This window comes from Monodelphis domestica, chromosome 1 (genome assembly GCF_027887165.1).
Source record: "Monodelphis domestica isolate mMonDom1 chromosome 1, mMonDom1.pri, whole genome shotgun sequence".
Classification (NCBI taxonomy): Eukaryota; Metazoa; Chordata; class Mammalia; order Didelphimorphia; family Didelphidae; genus Monodelphis; species Monodelphis domestica.
The window spans coordinates 362,661,023-362,679,570 of record NC_077227.1 but is presented as its reverse complement, the minus strand read 5'-3'; the positions used below and the strand labels follow the sequence as shown (position 1 = coordinate 362,679,570).

The 18,548-nt window shown below is 40.1% G+C and overlaps 1 protein-coding gene across 3 annotated transcripts; it reads left to right on the top strand.

Annotated features, from left to right (window-relative positions):
• The first annotated feature begins 1,773 nt into the window (after positions 1-1,773).
• On the top strand, positions 1,774-17,208 carry C1QTNF2 (C1q and TNF related 2). Of its 3 annotated transcripts, XM_056811539.1 has the most exons (5): positions 2,016-2,030; positions 6,309-6,358; positions 12,547-12,682; positions 14,937-15,189; positions 16,415-17,208. In XM_056811539.1, exons 4-5 carry the CDS (start codon positions 14,946-14,948, stop codon positions 17,026-17,028), a joined length of 858 nt encoding a protein of 285 aa, XP_056667517.1. In that variant the 5' UTR covers positions 2,016-2,030; positions 6,309-6,358; positions 12,547-12,682; positions 14,937-14,945; the 3' UTR covers positions 17,029-17,208. The 3 variants fall into 3 exon arrangements, with proteins under 3 accessions (XP_007474027.1, XP_007474028.1, XP_056667517.1); XM_007473965.3 differs by lacking the exon at positions 12,547-12,682 and having other exon boundaries at positions 1,774-2,030; XM_007473966.3 differs by lacking the exons at positions 6,309-6,358; positions 12,547-12,682 and having other exon boundaries at positions 1,774-2,030.
• The last annotated feature ends 1,340 nt before the right edge of the window (positions 17,209-18,548 follow it).

Genomic DNA, 18,548 nt, shown 5'->3' with positions numbered 1-18,548 from the left:
GATAACTTTGTATAGTTAGGGATTTTTTTCCACTTTTTTCTTTGTCTTTTGCTCATTTTACCAACTTATTTTGTGACCTTAAGCTATATGCTAAAGTGTGGCTCTGTTCTTGAGGTAGAGGGAACATTGTCCCAAGCTTCTTGTGCTGGCATGCTCTGGTGTGCAGGGGCAGCCTTACTGCCTTACAAGCCTATGGAATACTGGGGCAGCCTGGTTATCTTGCTGTGAGGAAGTTTTCAGATGTTTTGCTTAGATGCCACCTGCACCAGATTGCACTGGATTTTGTTCCCTCAACTACTGGTTTGCTTGGACACTATCTATGCTGGATTTCACTCCCCTCTTGCCCCTTTGAGATGCATCTTTCCTGATGATCTTCTGTGTTATCTTGGGGTGGAAAACTGTTTCACCCCATCTTTTGTTGGTTCTACCACTCCAGAATTCATTTTAAGATATTTTTTATAATTATTTGAAGGTGAATTTGGGTGAGTTCAAAGTGTTCCTCTCCTCAATATTGACTTCCAGAAGTCCTTTTCCCACTGTTAAATTTTCAGCATGAGCACTTTTACCCCAGAAATCAGCAAACTCTGGGTCTAATCAATTGTTTTATTGGCTGTCTCGACTTATAAAAGTGATGAGTACAAATTAAATTTTAAAATGTTTCTTGCTATATTTTTTCAGAGAGTTGATTATTAAACATTTATTAGTATTCCTTTGGCCAAGAAGAAGAATAATGAGTTCTGTTTTAGAAAAGCTTATTTGGAGGCACCTATAAAACATACAGTTCAAAATGTCCAATAAGCAGCTGAAGAAGCACTGCTGGAACTTAGGACAGAAGCCAAGAACAGTTTCTAAGCAGGAAAACCTAAAGGCAACTGAGCAGCAACAGGTAACCACAAGACCCTGGGGGGAAGGGGAAAGCTGGGTTGCTCAATGGATAGAGTTCCAAGCCTAGAGATGGGAGGACCTGGGTTCAAATCTGGCCTCAGATACTTTCTAGCTGTGGGACCCTGGGCAAATCACTTAACCCTGTTTGCTCAGCCCTTGCCCTTCTGTCTTGGAGTTGTTACTAAGACAGAAAATAAGGACTTAAAAAAAAAAAAAACCAAGAACCCTGGGTAGAAACAAGGTTTTAGTGGGCTGATAAGCTTGAGGTCAATCACTGATTCCATAACACACTGTAAGCCCTGAGAAACGGTGATTATATCACAAGACTTCTCAAGAAACTATGTTCACCAGAGTCATTCTTAGATACGTCACACATAGCTAGACATTTGATAAACAGGCACTATCTCTTGCACCCATGTTCACTGCTACTGCTTCCTTGAAATTATACCAAATCTCTGTGTGACAAAGTACAAGGAAATGAGAGATGAGGATGACAAAATACCAACTTGTCCTCATAAACTCACTCTGGCTAACTCACATTCAGATGCACACACTCACGCAAGCACATGCTCATTCACTCAAACATACATGTAAACATGGGCAAATGGACAGGCATGCTCAGATACATACACATGTACTCACACATGTAAAGATGCATATGTACTTAGTGATACACACACACACACACACACACACACACACACACACACATACATACACACCCATGCACACACGCTATTTTCCCAGAGGGATGAGTCTGGCTGCCACATGCACTTAAAACTTTTTCCAACTTATTGCAAAAACAAAGAGAAAACGTTCCCCAAGCCCCAGCACATGTGTGTGATTGGCTGGGGCACGTGACCAGAAGGAAGCAGCTCAATCCCATTACAGGATGGGAAAACTATGCTTTGGGCAAAAGGAGCCAGAGGCTGGAGCTGTGAGCGCTGCTGGGAGAAGCCGGGATACATCAGGACTTGGAGAAACAGTGGCAACCGTGGCAAAAGCTTGTGGGCCCTCAGTTGCAGCACAGCCTGGGCAGAGAGCTGTCTGCAGCCACCTAGATTCCCCATGGCCCAGGAATTGAGGGCTCGTGGCATGATGGATGCCTGAGACCCTGAGGAATCCTCTGGAAAAGACTGGCCCTGGTGAGTATCAGTTTCACTTACCTTTGACCCTTCACTTTTTCCAATACCAAACACGGCCCTATCCCACCCTGACCAGGCATCTTCCGGTCTTAGCCTCTTATCAGAGGGGGGAGGTTTTCCAGGCAAAATGAAAGTTACAAAGAAAATCTGTGTAGAGAGGCTGGAGAGAAGAGGAGTATCTAGATTCTGTTGGCAGTTTTAAGCTGCTAGCATCTCCTCTGCCCTGACCTGAATTGCTAAGGAAATTGTAAACTTAAAGAGAAGTGGATAATGGCTTCTCAGACATGGAAGGGGCAGGGATGGGCAAGGAAACTGCTCAGAATTTTGTTCCCTGAGGAACAAAAACAGAGGTACCATGCCAAGATGTAGAGAATTAAGGTTTTCATCCAAATCCCTCATGTTGTAACTGAGGAGCCTGGGGCTCAGAGAAGCTAAGTAATTTGCCAAGGATTCATAGCTAATTAGCAGTGAATCTTGGACTAAAACTTACATTCATCCCCCAATTCCTGAGCTAACCTTCTTTCTAATCAATGACCCTGGCCCTTTGGTCAGATTTAAACATAATGCTGAAATAAAATTGGCATCTGGGTATAAATGCCGTCACAAACTTCCTCCTGTAGTTTCTTTTCTTTCAGGAATCTTTAAACCCTGTAAAAGACTCTCCATTCTTGGACTCTGACCATTAGCTGCTACCATGGGTGGATAGTCACTTGCAGGACCACCACAGGTTGTGCCAAGTCTCCCAAAGCATCCATCCAAAACCCAAAGGGACCCCCCCGAAATACTCAAACCAAGACTTAGAACAGTAGATGCTGCACTAATTGCCATCTTTGTAGACTCTGCCTTGGACAACCTGCTCCTAACCAGCTATCCCATGTTTGTTATTCACAAGACTCAGTCTCTGAAGGACCCTCCTTTTTGTGTTTCTGGGTCATATCGAGAGCTTTAACCATTCAGCTTCACATCCCAGCCTCCCATCCCATCCCACCCCACCCTACTCCCTGGTTTATGTTCTTAAATGCCAGCTGTTACTATTTACACTCACCCACACATGGCAGTGGCATGGGGACGGAGCAGATGTGCTGCCTTATCTACATTTCCTCTGGCTCATTCAGACCCATTAAGGGCTCACAGCCTCTTCCAGACAGCACCAACACAGGTGTGCATCAGTCATTAAAAGACATAAAGACACAACTAATGTAAAAGCTTCCAATCCAAGTGAAATAGAGGCAATTAGGTAGAGTCAAGAAGACCTGAGTTCATATTCCAGCCTCAGACACTAACTGGTTTTGTCCCCAGGTGGAAAAATGACCTAGTTATAGCTCTAGGACATATATACTCTACCTCTGTGCCTTAGTTCCCCTTGCATTACTGCACATACAAAAGAAAAGGGGAAATATTTTCTTCCAACCTTTAAGAATCATTACTACAGGATCTTAAGCAACTAATATAAACTCTCTGAGCTCCTGTTTCTTCTGTAAAAAGGGGTTGGACTACATCATCCCTAAAGTCCCTTCCATCTCTAAATTCCATGAAAATATGAATCCCAAAGACTTTACATCTTTTCACTTTACAAAACAGGAAACTGAGGCACAGGAGAATCTTGCTCAAAGTGAGATTTGTTGGCTTCTAAAAATCCATTCTCCTCAAAGGAAAGAAACCAATTAAAGAATTGGGAGAGCTAAATAACCATCTTTCATGCCCTCTTTCTATTCCACTTATGTTTCTAGACCTTGGATTAAAAAGCACAAAGTCCTTTTTCCCTTCTTCCTCTTTGTCTGAATACAGTGTAGATATATTTGATGAGGGTATGGCTTTTTACTTGTGAATAAAATAAAATGTTATACTTATTTATTTATTCATTTCTCAAGGCATCAAATAGCTAATGACCCAAATAAATCATTGCTTGGAAGCAGCCTGGTACTTCCCAGGTTGGATTCTCTCCTCCCCACCCTCAGCTTCTAATGCCTTCCCTAAACAAATTATTTTTAAAATATTTTATATATACCATGAATGTACATCTTGCCTTCCCCAAAAGAAAGTAAATTCTTTGAAGGCAGAGATTGCTTTACCTTGCTGTTTGTATCCCCAGCACCTATCTAACATAATTCGTAGCCATTGCAAAAACAATAAATGCTCTTTGATTGATTAAAGGAATAAAGTTCTGAATTATTTTGTGATGATACAAATCCCAGAGGATGAAGATTATTAAATTCCTTTAACATGATCCAAGAATCCTTTTAAAAATATAAACAGCATTTTTATTTTCAGCTATGTCTAGCTTTCACTATTGTGCATTTAATGATTTTTTTAAAATAATTAATAAGGGGGCCACTAGGTGGCTCAGTCAATTGAGAGCCCAGCCTAGAGACGGGAGGTCCTAGGTTCAAATCTGATCTCATACACTTCCTATTTGTGTGACCCTGGACAAGTCAATTAACCCCCATTGCCTAACCCTTCTGCCTTGAAACCAATACACAGTATTGATTCTAAGATGGAAGGTAAGAGTTTAAAAAAATTATTATTATTATTATTAATAATAATGGCAATGTGCCAAGAGTAAAACTCATATTGAAGACATTAACATGCAGGTATATTGGTTTAATGAGCAAAATTAGCAATAGAAATTAAAAATATTATCTATTGGCTTACAGCTAGGTGGCACAATAGATTAAGAGACAAGCCTGGAGTCCAAGTGACCTGGGTTCAAATGTGACCTCAGACACTTACTATGCATGTAACCCTAGGCAAGTCAATTAACCCTGTTTGCCTTGCTCTTGTCCCTCTGTCTTAGAATTGTTACTAAAATAGAAAGTAAGGGAGTTTTTTTAATAGTATGTATTGGCACCCAATATATTATGTCCTTAATTTATTTTTGCTCATTCTCCATGTCTGCATTTATTGTCCTGGTATTAAGTAAGCATGCCTGTCACTTTGTAATACCATCACTCTATCTCTTTGCCCTCTCTCCTTTCTTGTACTCCTTGATCTTGACCCCTCCTCTAAGAACCTCTACCTGGATATCCCATCACTATATCAAACATACCAAAGAAATCCCTCACCAAGCCTACTTTCTCTTGCCAATAAGCAGTGACTTACCCAACACTTTTCTCCTCACAATGAAGTTGGGCTAGATGACCCCTAAGGTCCCTTCTACTTCTAAATCCAGGGAAAGCATAGATCAATTTTCGTTTGTTGTTTTTGTTTTTGTTTTTTAATCTGGCCCACTGATTCTACCAGGTAGGAAGCTCTTACTGGTCAACAACTACACTGCAACGTAGAGTCTTAAAAATTCCCTCGGAGAACACTTCCATCAACCAGTGCAAAGTATAGTGAGCAGAACCAGGAGGAAAATCTACATAGTAACAGCAATATTAAGATAATCAATTCTGAAAGGTTTAGGAACTCTTATCAACACAAAGACCAACCACAATTCCAAATGATGCATGATAAAGCATGGTAGCCACATTAAGCGTGCAGATTTAGGCATATTTTCCTCTATTTTTTTTCTTGCTTTTCTCCTTTAGAACATGGCTAATATAGAAATTTATTTTTCACACGATAGATAGAGAGATAGATAGATAGACAGATAGATAGATAGATGTAATGAGTTTTATTTTTCTTGTCTTCTCAATGCATGGGTGAAAAAGAGGAAGGGAGGAAATTTAGAACTAAAAAATTAAAATTGAATTTTTAAAAAGAAGAAATGTTCCCAAAGACCCTAAGAAGTTAAATGACTTGCCCAAAGACACACACAAATCAAAGGCTTGGCTTGACTATCAAGGTCAGTTATCTCTCTACTCTGCTGAGATGCTTCTCCTGAACAAAAAGAAGTTTCAAAACTTGGTTTCAGGGCAGCTTAATAGCACAGTGGATAGAGCACCCAGACTGGAGCTGGGGAAGATCTGGGTTCAGAACTGACTTCAGACACTTCTTAACTGTATGATTTTGGGCAAATCACTTAACCCCAATTGCCTAGCCCTTATTGTTCTTCTGTCTTAGAATTGGTACTAAGACAGAAGGCAAACTTAGTTGTCCAGCCCTACCCAAAGTGAACTTGGAGTCACAAAACCTGGGTTCAAATCCTGAGTCTGCTATTTACTACCTGTATGACTTGAGCAAATCACTTACTTAACCTCTCTGGAAAAATAGGCTACTGAATAGACTCATCTAATATATTATAGAGGGAGGTTCCTAGTCATTGCTGGACTAATAACCTATGAAATCCCTTCCAATTCTGAATTTCTCTGACCTTATTTGTGGCCTCTAACATTTTAGGAAGGACATTGACGAGCTGGACGGTGTCCAAAGGAAGGCAACCAGAGATGGTAAGGTGACTCAAACCTAGTTGGAAAAGGTTCTATTGAAGGAACTAGATGGTTAGTTTGGAGAAAACAGAGAAATGATTAGAGGTATTTTAAAGTAATTTAAAAAGATATTGTGCAGAATAGTAAGTCATCAATCAATAAACATTTATTAAGTACCTGCTATGTTTCAGGCATTGTGCTAAGCTCCAGGGATTCAAGAAGAGGCAAAGAAGAGTTCCTGTCCTTAAGGAGCTTACAATCTACAGGGAGACAACAAGCAAACATTATGGACAAATAAACTATGCAGGATAAATAGAAAATAATTAACAAATGGGGGGGATTAGGATTAAGAGGGGTTAGGAAAAGTTTTCTATAGAAGATGCAATTTTAATTGGGACTTAAATGAAGCCAGAGAAGGCAGAGTTGAGGAGGGAAAGGGTTCAAGTCTAACACACAGTCAGAGAAGATAACCAGAGCACAGAGAGAGAGTGTTTTGTTTGTGGAACAAGAGACCAATGTCATTGGATCAAAAAGTATGTGTTGTGTAAAAATAAATTTGGCGAGTTGTAAAAATAAAATATTTATATGGAAAAACTGTTCCAATATAGGTTCAAAATGTTTCAAAACTGTTTAACTCGCCAATCAGGTTAAAATTGTTTGGATACTTTTGATAGAGATAATCAAAAGTATCCTCAGTGATGAAGTGAAGCTCAAATGTGAACTTCCCTTCAGGGCCAGGCGCAAGGACACTAAAGAGACTCTTATTATAATTTATTGAAATATACAAGGATAAATAAAGGATTTCTAATTTTAAGGGATTCTAAATTCACCCAACTAAACTCCCAGGTTCCATAAGGAACCACTTCTCCTGTGTTTCACACTAATCACTCCTCCTACTAATCCTCCTTGGTCACTAATCCTCCCTGATCTAACTAACCCAAATTTATACTATCTAAATAAAACTACTGCTAATATCCTTATAAATCTTAACTTTGCCTTCAAATTATAAAATAGCAAAGGCTAGCTGGTTGAGTCTCAACAAGAATCAAATTAGAACTCTGAGTCTTAACAGACTCAATTAAACAATTTATAAAACCACAATAGATATTCAATCATGTTTCCCAAGTTGGGAAAGGAAAACAATGAACTCCTTTAGATCTTTCTCTTAGAGAGAGAGGCAAAAAAGTTACTTCCTCCAGCTGAGAGAGCCTCTGAGTGTGTGTGTTTTTTCCAACTGCCAGAGAGAGTAACTGACATAGAAAAACGGTTATAACTGTCACACCTGAAATTAACATGCTCTCTCAGCTCTGCTTCAAACTCCAGTTCTTTTCTCAAGCCAGCCACTTTATTTCTTATCCCTAAATGAATAAAACAATACTTATTTTCTAATATCATCCTTACAGTTGGTTGTATAAAGACTAAAAAGATAGGAGGGGATTAGATTATGAAGGGCTTTGAATGACAATCAGAAGATTTTACATTTGATCTAGTAGGCAATAAGGAGCAATTGGAGCTTTTCTGGGCCCAAGGAGGCGATAGAGTTGGACTCGAAATTTAAGAAAATCATTTGGTAGCTGAATGGAACATGGAGTACAGTTGAAACAAACTTGAAACAGGTAGACTCACTTTGGGCTATTGCAAAAGTAGAGGCACGAGGTGATGGGGGCCTACACCTGAGTAGTAGCAGTGTCAGAGGTATTAGATTTGTTCTGTTTGTGCTTTGAAGTCAAAATTAAGAGTAATAAGTAAAAATCATAGAGAAGGAGATTTTTGGCTGTATGACTCAAAAAACAACATCAACACTAATAATTAGAACTGAAAAAAAATGTAATAGACCCCATTGTGAGGTAGTGAGTTTCCCAAAACTAGATGTCTTCAGGTAGAGGCTAAATGATCATGTTGGAGATACTGTAGACGAAATTCCTATTCAAGACTGGTTTTAAACTAAAATATCTGGAGGGCTCTTACTATTTAAAATTTTATTCTCTAAAAATATTTAAGTCCACAAGCACTTATTATGTACTTACCATGAGCAAAACACAGTTCTAAGTGTTGAGTATAGAAATGCAGGCAAAAATTAAAATTTAAGGTACTTGGCAAGCCTGTCACAGAAGTCAGTGTGTCCTATAGAAAGAATACTATCCTTTGATGTCAGCAGTCTTGGATTCAAATTCTACCTCTCCTGCTTACTAACTGGGTGACTTTAGACAAAGTCACATAACTTCTTAGGCCTCACTTTCTTCATCTATTAGGGAAAAAGAAAGAAACAAAAAAGAAATTTGATTAGGTGGTCTCTGAAATCCCTTCTAGCTCAAGATCTATAAATTCATGAACCACAGGCACATTGGGGTATTTGGGGGCATTTGGGTCCCAGCTCCAGATAGCTTCTCCTATAACTAACATTTTGATATGTCTTGTAATTACTTCTGGAACCCATTAGTTCAAAATTTCTGCCTACAGCTCTAACTATCAGGTTTCTCATAGTGACCTATTTTCCCCATATTTAGCCAGTAAAATGTCAGCTTAGGTCAACATGTTTTCCCTGGTTCCTTGGCAAATAGATCCTGTGGATTTCAGTGTTGGCAAAAACCTGCAGCCAGAGACTAAAGTCTGTTCCCGAAAGAAAGGATAGTAGGAGAATGTGAAGTGAAGAATAAGGAGTACTCAATGACCAAGCTGTCAAGGACACAAGATTATCCCATCCCTCCTCTGTTTTCTCCTGGCATTTCAGAGGGGGGAAAATAGAGACTCAAACTGAAAACTCTGTTTTTAATTGCTTCTTGGGATTCCATGAGAGTATGGGAGTATTCTGCTTTAGGGAATTCCTACTCCTATCAAAGTGGTTTTCCCAATCAAACCCAATATCTCTAATGTAAGCATGTCTCATCCTGTCTCTTTGTCCATCCATTCATTGGAACACTAAAAATAAGAACAGAATAATAATTATCCTACTAGGTCAGCCTTTTGATCCATTTAGTCCAAGACTTGGTGACAAAGTCATCCAGGGCCCATGTTGAAGGAGAACAAAGTTGCCACCCCTGGTTTCAATCTCAAACATCACAGATGTCATGGGTAAGACACTTGACTTGAGGCCCTCTGAGCCTCAGTTTCCTCATCTACAAATGGGGCAAAATACTACTTATACTATCTATCGCATGAAGTAAGGAAGTCACTTTGCAAATCATAAAGCCATATATAGAAATATAGAAACCAATACACAGTATTGGTTCCAAGACAGAAGGTAAAGGCTTAAAAAAAAATTTTTTTTAAAGATACTGGATTCAAATCTGGCCTTAGACCCTTCCTAGTTGTATGACCCTGGGCAAGTCACTTAACCTCCATTGCTTAGCCCTTACCACCCTTCTGCCATAGAACCAATATACAATATTGATTCTAAGATGAAAATTAAGGGTTTAAAAAAAAACAAACTTAAGCACAAGTTTGACTTAAACTTTTCTCCCTCAAGAAAAGGGGTGGGACTCCCTGATTCTAGTGCTCCAGGATTTGAGGAATAAATCCAAATACTCTGGGCTGGGCTACTCTCCAGAGAAAGGCAAATCATACAGACAGATTTTCATAGAGATGAAAAGGACCCTAGAGATCTGGAGCATCGCCTCCATTGTATTAATAATTTTTTGGCTTGGAACTGAGATTTCACTGGAATTCTTAGAGAGGAAATTCCTTCTACCCATGCACATTGGCACCTGATCTTGTCTTTACTCTGTGACTCAGGCAGCTTTGGAGAGAGGGTAGAGGGAAAGCCTCAGAACCCAGTCCTGATTCTGATATGTTATCTGCTATGACTATAGGCAAATCACTTACCCTCTCAAAACCGCCAAGCAACCCTTAAAGAGAATGTTACAAATGAGTTATTGATCTTCATCAGTGGAGGTTTTCACATCAGGGAGTTCCCCATGTGGATAAAATGACCTACCAGACTTTCTGACTCCTCCTCCACACCCACAAAATGTAATTCACTGCTTGATTCCTTTAAGTCCTGAACTTCCAAGTTTATTTATGGATCATTAACTACTTAACCCTGGAAGCTTAAGAGGAGGAGAAGATACAGCAAAAGTCTTGGGAGTTAAGCCAAGTTGAGATTCCACAATTCTGTTTCTGTGGTTTAACCAAACAAGGACTCTCTCTATGGTGGGAAGAATGTAAAGAACCCCTCCATGCTCTGCTCACATCTTCCTGATTATCAAGACAGAGACAGAGAGACAGTGAGAGACAAAGAGACAGACAGAGAGAGAATTAACTAAGGCCAAAAGGAGAAATAAATCACTACATATTTGAGAAATGATGTCAAACTGTCAGTAGTCCTCTGTCTTGTCATCTTTAGAAAGAAAACTTCAGGGGGAATAGGAACTGGGTTTTACCCTAATTTACCCTATTCAATTAAAAATTGAATACCACATAGCCTAAGTTTAACCTCTGGGAAACTAATGGTTCCTAGGTCACAGGATTTAAAACACTGAAAGGGATCTTGGAGGTTCTCTAATCCAGTACCTTTGTTTAACAAAAACAAAGTCACAGGGAATAAGTGGCACTGCAAGGTCATGGATGGCATCAATTAAGAAGCCTAGAATTTGGAATCAGATCCTCTGACTCCCAAACCTTGTGCTTTTCCCACTACATCATTAGGTAATAGCAGCAGACTATGGATCTGAAGGCCTGGGAGGCCTGGGTTCTGGGCACAGTAACTCAACAAACAGTTCATTAAGCTGATACTTGCTTCTAGGCATGGTGCAATGGCTAAAAAGCTAACCTTGGAGACAGGAAAACATGGATTCTAGTTCCAGAACTGATACATACTGACTGAAAGACCCTGGGCATGTCTCTTAGCCTTTAAGTGCTCCAGGTGACTCAATGCCATAAGCATCTAAGCTACAGAGAAGATACTGACCTCCTCTGGGAGAGGAAGTTTTCTCAATGGAAATTCCCTACACCATTGAAATCACAGGTTCACTTTTTTTGCCATTGTTGTTTTTTTAAGTCCTAGGCATTGGGGATATGAAGCCAAAATTAAAAGAAATAACTCCTCACTCCAAAGAGTTTAAATAGCTTAAATTCCACTATGGCGCTATTGGCCACACTTTCCAATTATCTTGGCCTTAGCTACCTCATGTCTTTGGACCTTAGTTTCCTCTTCTGTAAAATGTTGTTCAGTCATATCCAACCTTTCACGACCCCATTTGGAGTTTTCTTAGCAAAGATACTGGAGTGGTTTGCCATTTCCTTCTCCAATTCATTTTATAGATGAGGAAACTGAGACAAATAGGATTCAGTGACTTGTCCAGGGTCCAGAAAGCATATGAGACCAGATTTGAACTATGAAGATGAGTCTTCCTGATTCCAAGCCCAGTGCTCTAGCTACTGTGCCTCTAACTGCTCATCTGTCAAATAAAAAGGGCAAAATCAGTGACCTCCTAGGTCTTTTTAGAGTCTATGGTTTTAAACCTATTGAAAAGTATCCCAGAAAAACTCAAACAAAATGGTGTTCACAAGGAGTTGTCTTGCCACTGTGAAGTGCTAGGAACTTGGAACTACCTAAAAGCCTAAGAAGCCATGATGTGGGCCATGGGACATCAGAAAAGGATATGCCAACTTCAGGATATGAGAGAAGAGACTTGACCACCAGGAATATAAAGAAGAGTCGAGGAGAGAGAGGCACTCTAGCATTGAAGATGGCTATTTCTTCCTATCCCCCTCTTCCAGGTTAAGAAGAGACTCTAGTGTCCTCTTCATTTCCAAAACAATTCCTATATCTGTTGCCCTGGCCCTCTAATGCTGCAGAGACCTCTAGTTTCCAAATCATCAGTTCTTTTTTTTTTTTAACCAATTGGTCTCTCCCTTCGAGAAAATAGTGTCCAATCACTGTCCTTCCCAGAAAGTAAAGGAGCACAGCTCAGCAAGCTTAGAGGATTGAACTGAGAATATGAGAAACAGAGAGAAAGGTGAATGAGTTACTGATCTCAACAGGATTGTAATTAATGAAACAAGGTAGTATGCTCTTTCTTTGAGCAGGCGCAAAATATCAGAGAAGAGAAAGAAGTAAGCTAAAGCAGATGATTTTTCTTTTTCAGTGTTTTCTTCTGTGTCTCTACCTGTCTATAATCTAATAAGTTGCAGCATTCTTACTGTCCAGACCTGCTCCAAGGGTTGGTTCTTCTAATCTGCTATAGTCTTTAAAAAACATGTATTCACAGATGACCTAGGAAGAGAGTATGAATCAAGAAAGGGAAGGCTGCTTTCTTGAAGGGGAAGGCAAGATTTAGACCAGGAAAGAAGTTTTGAAATCAACCCCCTCGCTTTTGTAGATGTGAAAAACTGAGGCTTAGAAAGGTGAGTTCCTCTGGGAAGAATTCTTTTTTGTTTTTTAGTGGACTTGATTTCATTAGTCCAGAGAATTCTCAGGGAAAAAAACTACATCTTCCAATGCATGTCAGCATCTGCTTTGCAATTTAAAGTCTTAGAGTTTAGGACACTGCAAAGGAATGGCATGTTGATAAATGTCTAACAACCAGATTTCTTAAAAAATAAACAAAACAAAATCATTAAAATGTACCTCAACAACTTTTAAGTTTAATCTGCATTAATATTTTCTTCATCCTTTTCTTGAATCTAGATAACCAATGAAACAAATAAGGCAAGTCCTAATTTGTAGTTTGCTGCTTTTTAAGATGTAAATGCTCAGTGAAAATTTAACAATAAATTCTCACAAGACTGTCAGAATTGACTTACTCAGGGTCACACGACCAATGTGTCCAAAGACTTGAACCCTTATTATCTTCCCCCTAAGGCTGGCTAACCCTACATTTTGCCACCTTATCTCTAGCTCAAAATCATGGACATAGTAAATGTGATTAGCATTTGAAATCTTGACTCCAAATTCATCCCCCCCCCATCCATTTTTTAAAAATCCTTACTTTCAGTTTTAAAATCAATACTGTGTATTGGGTCCAAAGCAGAAGAGTGGTAAAGGCTAGGCAATGGGGGTCAAGTGACTTGACTAGAGTCACACAACTGGAAAGTGTCTGAGACCAGGTTTGAACCTAGGACCTCCTATCCTAATCCACTGAACTACCCAATTGCACCTCCTCCCTCCATCCATTTTCCACACTGGATTGATAGCCACAGTTTGAATGGGAATAGGTGGCATCTGTTTCTTGGGTCTCCTTTGACTCATCCTGTTCTTGTTGGCCAGATGGAAAGAATCATTCTTCACCTGCCCTTTTTTAATAGTTAAAAATGCAGCTGCTGAGTCAGACTGTAGCCAAAGGCATCTAGACAAAGTTAGGAGTCCTAGATGAGGTTCTATAGTGAAAGAGATGAGAAAAGAAAGGGACCAGAGCCAGAGAGGACTAGAAAGGAAAAAAAAAGGCAACTAGGACCCCCAAGCACAGAAGCCTGAGGAATGTCCCTGATTGGCTGCCTCTAGCTCTTGCCCATCCCAACAGTCTCAAGCAGCTCAACCAGCTGTGTGGGAGTATATCTGAAGACTATGTTTAGGCTCCTGGGACATTATGGGAATATGGAAGACTCTTTTCAAAAAGTAAGAAGCAAAGGTGAGTGGGAAAGACACAAAATCATAAAATGGCAGATCATAAAGGGAAATGACCTTCACAAAGTCTTACCATGTTTAGTAACCTATCTCTGTTGTCTAGAAAACTAAAAACCTGATTGGGTCTATAGGAGGGAAATGAGAGTACCAAAGCCAAGGAGAATCAGATTTCATAAAATGGAAATCCCAGTGAGATGTCAGATCATGTTGTTTCTAAGTGCTTAGACCATAGGACCTGCAGTGTTCTTAGGCCATCTAGTACCATTTCAAACATTAAGAGAGACAGTATGTCATTGTATACACTGGACTTGTAGTCAGGAAGACCCTGGGCAAGTCATTTATCCCTTTTAAGTTTTAGTATCCTCATTTGTAAAACAGGAATAATAATAGGACCTACCTACCTCCCAGAGCCAGTATGAGGATCAAATGAAATAACATGAAAAATGCTTTGCCAATCTTAAATCAATAAAAAAGTGTCAGAAGTGATAATGTTAATATTAATGTTAAAATGGGCATTGTCACAAGTCCTGACCCTTCTTCTGTCCTGGGCAAGCTTCTCATTATATACGCTACCTTTTGCATCAGATTTGCAATGCTTTCCACATCCTCATAATAACCCCATGAGAAAGGGAAGTTGGGTATTATTTTCCTATTTTACCAATAGTCTTTCTAAGTACTCATTTCCAATAGCCAAAGTCCATCAGCATTGAGCATTATTCCATCACATTAAGGGCAGTCTGGATTAATGGAAACTAAGGCATAAGCACCAGGCTCTACAGTCAGAAGGAAGTAGTATTATAGGAGGCAAGAGTCACAAGAGGACAATAAGCTTTCTCAGGAAGTTGCTTTAGTCCCAGCTTTTCAGTGCCTTCCCTCCTCCTCTTCCTTCTGTTCTCTCCCTTCTCCATCCTAGTTCCCGACACTCAGCACCGAACTGGGGAGAATGCCTAATTTGCCATGCCCTTAAAGACAGCTTTTTCTTCTAATATTCTGCCTGACTACCCAAAACTCATTGGCTCCCTTGCCTCCTTGCAGGTAGCCACCATGATTTCCTGGGTGTTCTTGGCCTGGGCCATCCCCTGTGCCACCAATCAACTCCTCAGTGCCTTCACCCAAGGAGAACTCCAGAATGATCCCCCCAAGCTCATCTGCAGCATTCCAGGGCCCCAGGGTCCCCCTGGCCTTCCAGGAGCCCCAGGACCTTCAGGCATGGTGGGCAGGATGGGCTTCCCAGGCAAAGATGGTCAGGATGGGAAGGATGGAGAAAAGGGTGAAACTGGAGAAGAAGGTAAGGGAGAAGGAAATTTAGTAATAATAATAATAACAATAATAGTAATAATAGTTATATGACGGTAAATAATAGCAGTTATATGCTACTTTGAGGTTTGTAAAACATTTTACAGATACTAATACCAACCTAGTAATCCCTAGCCCTGGCTTTGCAACATATCTGAGTGTCCCCATTTATCTCAAGGAATATCATGAAGCTCTCAAAATAAAATTTATATCAGCTCTTTTTAGCTAAAAATAAAATATTTAATATTTATATCTATACATAAAGGCAGTACCATGTGGAGAAAAGAAAATTTAGTGCTTATCACAGCACCTTACACATTGTAGACCCTTTATAAATACTTGTTGACTGACATTGACTATAGTAAAGTTAGAGTCTGGGCTGACTTTGGTGTTGATCTTAAGCAAATCACTTAACCTTTAAGTGTCTTACTTTCCCAGACTGTCATTTGGGTATTAAAATACCTACTCTCCCTTGAATGAACATTGTCGGGATCAAATGAGATAAATAGATAGGAAAGAGAGATGAAAGCTCTTCTCAAAGTCCAAATAGTGGACAGATGTGAAGCAACCTTGTAAAGCAGGAGTTTGGAATCAGATGCCTCCATCTATAAAATGAGGAGAACAATAATATTGGATCTTTGTGAGAAAAATGCCCTGAAAACTGTAAAACATAATATAAAGGGGAGTTATTCCTATTACATGCTATGTATATCCAAGTATTCTAGATCAAGTTCCCAGCTACTCCCTCCTCATCCTGAATATATGCCCTAAACTCTACTACTCCTTGAGGAAGTGTTTTTCATCATTCTCAGTATCACTGGCAGGCTCAGCTTCCTCATCTGTGAAATGAGAAGGTTGAAAGAGACCATCTACTGCCACCACAAAGCAATAGACCTGGAGTCAGGAAGACCTGAATTCAAATTTTACCTCAGATACTTACTAGATTTTAACTCTGGATAAGTCACTTAAACTCTTTGTATACCCCAGTTTTCTCACCAAAATGGCGATAAAAATAGCACCTTCCTTGCAGAATTATTGTGAGGAACAAAGGAGTTAATATTTGGAAAGTGCTTTGTAAACCTTAAGGTTCTATATAAATGCTAATTAGTATTATTATTCAAGCCAGCATCACACTAACATGTTTGCCAGATCTTCAAATAGTGGTTGTTGAGTGAATTAATATCTCCAAGCTCATGCCATCCTACTTTGTATTCCAGGTGCACGTGGTCGAATAGGGAACCCCGGGAAACCAGGACCGAAGGGCAAAGCAGGGGCAATTGGACGAGCTGGACCCAGAGGTCCCAAGGGAATCAGTGGGATCCCAGGGAAACATGGTGCCACTGGGAAAAAAGGACCCAAGGGGAAGAAGGGGGAAACAGGAATGCCAGGGCCCTGCATCTGCGGTGCTAACAGAGCCAGGTCTGCATTCTCAGTGGCTGTCACCAAGAGCTACCCTCGGGAGAGGCTGCCAATCAAGTTTGACAAAATCCTGATGAATGAAGGTGGCCATTACAACGTGTCCAGTGGCAAGTTTGTCTGTGGTTTTCCTGGTATCTACTATTTCACTTATGACATCACTCTAGCCAACAAGCACCTGGCCATTGGACTGGTACACAATGGACAGTACCGGATCCGGACATTTGATGCCAACACTGGAAACCATGATGTGGCATCTGGCTCTACCATCCTAGCCCTGAAGCAAGGGGATGAAGTCTGGCTACAGATCTTCTATTCAGAGCAGAATGGACTCTTCTATGATCCTTACTGGACAGACAGCCTATTCACCGGCTTTCTCATCTATGCTGACCAAGATGATCCCAATGAGTTGTAAAAGGTGCTGAAGGGAAGGGGAAACCATCACCCAGGGGAAGGAAGCCAGTGAAGAACCAGTTTCAGGTTGAGCTTTGCCAAGTCCCCTTGGAATGTGACGATCATTCCAAGTTCTTGCTGAGTAAACTAATTCCCTCTGTATCTTACTCCCACAACATTAAACTAGAGCATTTGAAGAGTTCACTGGGTCCCTGGTCACATTCTTTTCTAGGCTGTAGGAATGTCCTGCAAAAGTGGGTTGAGAAGTTTGCTTGTATCTATATAAGTTTTAGCAAATAGCTGTAACCTCTACAATACTCCACAGAGCATCAAGAAAGGCTTCTTGGGGAGGCCAGGGAATAAATTGTCTTATTAAAAAATTTTTTTTAATTTATTTAATCTTGTTGAGCCCATCTTACTTCTTAAGGATCTCAAGAATAAGATGAGACCTAGCTGACCAAGCTTCTTGGGTCAAGATCAAGCCAGTCCCAAGGCAGAGATGTTTAGTAAGGAAATGCTAATGGGTTCAGGACCCAAGAAGAAATCTGGACATTGTTCTGTTCGTGTCCTTTGAAGAAAGAAGTTCATAAATCTGGATCTGGAAATTATCTCAGAGGCCATCTAGTCCAGTTCCCTAATCTTATAGATGAGGAAATTGAGGTCCAGGACAGCTAAATGACTTGCCCAAGGCACACAAGTAGTAAATGTCAGAGACAGGACTGGAACCTACATCCTCTGACTCCAGTCCCAAGCATTCTTTCCATTATATAACCTTATCCCTCCCTGACCTCTCAAGAGAGGTTAAGGAATTTCAAATCATGGGAAAATACACAGGACACACTGCTTCTCAGTCATCACAGATAAAGATGATCTGACTATTGGCTAACCTACCAGTGTGTGTATGTAGTGGATGGAACTCCATAGCCCTTTTCAAATAAGATAACATCTATGACAAGATTGCTTGGTCATTGACCCCTAGCATATCAGGTAAAGTCCCAGGACTGTCTGCAACTCAGTGGCATCATGGGGAAAGTACTGGTTAGGAAATTTGGTTTTTAAACAGGCATCACCAATTAGCTATGTGTCTTGGGCAAGCTTGCTTAATCTCTTTAAGGTTTTTTTGTTTGTTTAATCTTTTTAAGTCAAAGTTTCCTCCTCTATAAAATGAAGGATTACAAAATCTAGAGCTGGAAGGGGCAAGAGCAGTCCTCTTGGACAGCCCACATCATTTTACAAATGAGGCCCAGGGAGTTTAAGTCATTTGCCCAAGATGACACAGTAATAAAGGAGGAGATGGATTAGATCAGTGTTTCCCCATCACTAGTCCTCAGGATAATGCTGCAAGTTTTTCCAGCCCAAAAAACTTGTCATTTCTTCTTAAAATGCCTGCTCTTAAAAACATTGACTCCCTCTCCTTCTCCAAGCATTCAGATAGTACTACTCATGCTTTCCTCCTCTTCAGTGTCTATTCCCCAAGGCATGAGCATGCTGAGGCTTCAGAAGGCCCCTCAATAGAAAAATCTGTTATTTTACTAGCCAAGA

Excerpts from the sequence above, each read along its gene's own strand:
- C1QTNF2 (XM_007473965.3), top strand. The coding sequence starts at position 1,988 with ATGCCTGAGACCCTGAGGAATCCTCTGGAAAAGACTGGCCCTG. Across the intron at positions 2,031-6,308 it reads TCTGGAAAAGACTGGCCCTG|GAAGGACATTGACGAGCTGG; the intron begins GTGAGTATCAGT and ends CTAACATTTTAG. Across the intron at positions 6,359-14,936 it reads AAGGAAGGCAACCAGAGATG|GTAGCCACCATGATTTCCTG; the intron begins GTAAGGTGACTC and ends GCCTCCTTGCAG.